This window comes from Colobus angolensis, unplaced genomic scaffold (assembly GCF_000951035.1).
Source record: "Colobus angolensis palliatus isolate OR3802 unplaced genomic scaffold, Cang.pa_1.0 Scaffold82, whole genome shotgun sequence".
NCBI classification, from domain to species: domain Eukaryota; kingdom Metazoa; phylum Chordata; class Mammalia; order Primates; family Cercopithecidae; genus Colobus; species Colobus angolensis.
Window position 1 is genome coordinate 3,913,584 of NW_012122043.1, and position 4,295 is coordinate 3,917,878.

At 41.9% G+C, this 4,295-nt stretch overlaps 1 protein-coding gene across 1 annotated transcript in view; it reads left to right on the forward strand.

Moving 5' to 3' along the window:
* Window positions 1–4,295, forward strand: part of ILKAP (integrin-linked kinase-associated serine/threonine phosphatase) — a 33,742-nt gene that overhangs the window by 1,385 nt on the left and 28,062 nt on the right. The window contains exon 3 of the mRNA XM_011929649.1: window positions 383–443. Within this exon, the coding sequence (XP_011785039.1) occupies window positions 383–443 (61 nt within the window). The remainder of the gene's footprint in view (window positions 1–382; window positions 444–4,295) is intronic.

Below are 4,295 nucleotides of genomic sequence, written 5' to 3' on the forward strand. Positions count from 1 at the left end.
TTTTTTTTTTTCCCCTGGACCACGGGAAGTTCCCCCTTTCCCTAAAGTTAAGGGGTCCGCTCATCTGCTGAGCTCTGGCCCCTGCCAGTGGGAGGCCCTGTGGGCTGTGGTTTGAGCTCAGCATCCTAGCAGCGTGAAACGGCCCGGGTTAATCCCTGCGTCCCGTGGGTTACAGTCTCCGGGTTTCATTTGTCAAAACGCGTGAATATTTCATATGCAAGAGTTCCAGCTTGATGTTGTAGTTTAGCGCCTCATTACCAAACTTAACTTGGGGGTAGAAAACCTGGAAAACTTAAGACATTCAGATTTCCAGGCCCACCTCAGCCCCAATAAATCCGAATCCCTGAGAGTGGGGTTTCCGAATCTGTTACTGAATCCCCAGGCCGACCCAGCGGGGGCTGGAGACCAGTGGTTTGGGAACTGCTGTTGTAGGGCAGACGGAGGTAAGGCCCAGCCTTCCCTTTCTAAGAGCTGCTTTCTGAAGGGTGCTAATTACGGTAATTAAAACTGGCAACAGTTAATGACTGTGGGAAATGCTGAGGGCTCTTGAGGAGGGATTGTCGCGCACCGAGAGACTGGGGAAGGAGGCAGTGTTTGAATTAAGCTTCTAAGGATGAGAAGCCTCGTGATTTGCGGTAATTCTGGGCAAGAAAACATTTTATTTTATTTTTTGAGACGGAGTCTCGCTCTTGTGCAGGCTGGAGTGCAACGGCGAGATCTCAGCTCACTGCAAGCTTCGGGTTCAAACAATTCTCCTGCCTCAGCCTCCCTCGTAGCTGAGATTATAGGCTCCGACCACCACACCTGGCTAAGTTTTGTATTTTTAATAGAGACGGGGTTTCACTATGTTGGGTGGGCTGGTTGAACTCCTGACCTCAGGTAATCCGCCCGCCTCGGCCTCCTAAAGTGCCGGGATTACAGGTGTGAGCCAACGCGCCCTGCCCCCACTGACCATTCTGATGGTACAGAGCATCTCAGTAACTGATCCTGGAGTCTTTGAACTTGACTCAGCCATTCATTTTCAAAATAACCACGGTTCTAGCTGTGGGTAAAAATTGACTTTGTATAGCAGTCTTTTTTTCTCTGTTGGTGGAGTATAATTTCTATCAATATATTTGGAGCAGCGTTTGGATTCACCAGTGTGCCTGTAAACCTATGAGTTTTAAAGTCTCCCTTGCTTTTTACCTGCAATTAGGTTCTGCTCGGGGGTAGGCTCCCTTTACTGACAAAAAGCCTGGCAACTCAAAATCTCATAATTTTCAGCTTGGCTGAGTGTATTTTTAAAAATAGCGTTAAAACGAAGAAGATCTCAGAATTTGTAAATGATTGGAAGCTGAGAGAGAATAAGTACTAAAATGAGTGACAATTGGGATCCACAGTTATCATTGCAGGCAGTTAGCTACAAACAATAAGATGAGATTTGACAGGTTAAAATCGTTTGTACAAGAACAGAATCTGGTTTCACATACTTGTGAAAATACTGTGATTTTAAAAAAATACAATACTTTGAATAAATCATATTGATTGCTAAAGTGAATGAAATAATGAGCATACACTGTGCATCATGACCCTCACACATGATATGTGGGTATCACAAATCTCTAATGCAGTGAACAATAAAAAACCTAGTTATTTTCACAGAGCACGATAAAAGTTGTTCAGGAAATGTAACCAGACTGTTTGGTTTAGAATCCAACTCTTCACTTACTCTCGCCTTCTGTGGCTATTCCTACATCAGTAAAAAGGGGTGACACTTCCCACTGTTACTGTACAAATCAGTACAGTATGTATGGTGCTGCACGTGGTGTGGGGTAGAATGTATTGTGTTTTATAGATGTTAGCCAGGGTTGTTATTTTTGAGACAGCCTCATTGTGTCGCCCAGGCTGGAGTGCAGTGACACAAACACAGCTCACTGCAGTCTCGACCTCCCCGGGCACAGGTGATTCTTCCACCTCAGCCTCCTGGGTAGCTGGGACTACAGGTGTGTGCACCACCACAGCCAGCTAATTTATGTATGTTTTGTAGAGACGAGGCTTTGCCATGTTGCCCAGGATACTCTCGAACTCCTGGGGCTCAAGTGTTTTGCGCACCTTGGCCCTCCCAGAGTGCTGGGATTACAGGTGTAAGCCACTGTGCCTGGCTGAGCCATTAACAGGTGTTTGAAAGTGGGAAAATGCAGTCTTAAATGAATTGTGGGAAAGCACTAAGTGCCCAAAGGGTGAATACTACACTGCTTATATCACATCAAATGTATTAATATTTTGTTTAGATCTTTTTATTTTTGTTTTAAACATTGTAGCTAATGTTTCCACCCCAAACCTCTTAAATTTTTATAATCTGGAAAGATACATAGAATGCACTAAACATTTCAGGTATTTTGCTAAATTAGTAGTTTTATCAAGCCCTTAAAAGTTTTAATTGCTGAGTGAATCAAGTTTTTTTTAAGGAGATATATATATGTTTTACCTAAAAAAAAAAAAAAGTGTTCGTATCAGACAGAAATGGAACTTTTCTATGTCATAGCCATGAAAGTGCCAACTTGATGTCTTTAGGATTGGCAGCTTGTATTTGACAATCCGTATACGTCAGTTACAGGTGTCATGGTTTAAAATTGCTTCGCCAGTGACTTGGTTTCACTTTTATAGGGTGGTTCTTTTACTTATTTGGTTGCTACACCAGTACATTAAAAAATGATGGTCAGTTGTTGAGGATGAAGTAAAATATTTGCTTGCCACACCATCTTAAAAATACTTTTTAAAAAATTGGAGGCTGGGCTCGATGGCTCATACTTGTAATCCCAGCGCTTTGGGGGGTCAAGGCAGGAAGATGGCTTGAGGCCAGGAATTATCGTGAGACCCCTGTCTCGACAATTAAAAAAAAAATGAATATTTGAACATAAAATAAAGGTTAAGGTATTACAGGAAAACAGATTAATTGTAAAACTACAGGGTTGAACAGAAAAAAGTCATAAAAGTGAATTTGACTATGTAAAAATTTAAAATTTCTGCAGGACAAATACTATAAAGGGAAAAGACAAAATATTTACAGTATACTTACTAAGGGTATGACAAAGGCTTACAAAATTAATAGGAAAAAATAAAACCCACTAGAAAAATGGTCAAAGGATGTATTCTACTGGTCCAGAGGTAAGGGATACAAATGGCCCTCAACAGAAAGTTGCTGAGGAACTAGTTACCTTTTCACCTATCAGATTAGCAACAATTGGTAACATTGGTGAATGTGCAGAGAAATAGACATTCTCATAAAGTGTTTTGGGAGTGAAAATTACAACTTTCTGGGGAACAAATTTTGGCTTCTATCAGATTTCAACTAATATCCTTTGACAAGCAGTCTAGCATATTAAGCAGGAATACATGTATCAGGTTGTTGATTGTGGCGTCACTTGTCATATGAAGAACTGGGAAAAGCTTGAACCCATCCGTAAGGATCTGGTCGAAGGAGTGGAGGTGCTTCGCATATGTTGCTGTTGGAGAGAATGAATTAGACTCGGGTGTATTGGCCTGGAGCATGCCTTGATGGGTTGTGTGAACAGTATATCTGGAGGATTGTGTAGAGTATGACTCTGTCTTCTACAAATTAAAATGCATGTATCCATGTACATGAGCATTAAGGAAAGTGGAAAGGATATACTAAACTCATACTGTGGTTGAGGAGTGGTGGAACCCGTCCCCCTTGTTTCTGATAATACCTGTGTGGTGTTTGGAAAACACCTGGATTTATTTTATAGTTGAAAAGAAAATTGAGGTATAAAAAACAGCTCAAGCAAAATATTTAACATCCTTTTTTAACTTTATTGGATATAGCAACCTTTAACCTGAATATGATCAACCCAAGGGTATTTTTCTCAGCATAGTATGTAACTTCCAGTAGACTTAGCTCCAGAATGTAGATAACTGGAGGGGGGAGGGGGGGAGTTCTTGGTGAGATTAACTATGATTAAGAAACATTTTTAGTCTTGTCTTCTCATTAAGGTTCTAATATTTTTAAGATTGGGGGAGGGGCCTCTTCCAAATTTTTAGGTCAAGGTCACACTTTGTCCAATGATTGCAAGCTCCCAGTGCTTCGAATTTCAGTTTATTCAAAATAGAATGTAAGGGCCTGGAGCAGTGGGTCACACCTGTAATCCCAGCACTTTGGGATTCTGAGGCAGGAAGATTGCTTGAGTACAGAAATTCGTGACCGGCCGGGCGCGGTGGCTCAAGCCTGTAATCCCAGCACTTTGGGAGGCCGAGACGGGCGGATCATGAGGTCAGGAGATCGAGACCATCCTGGC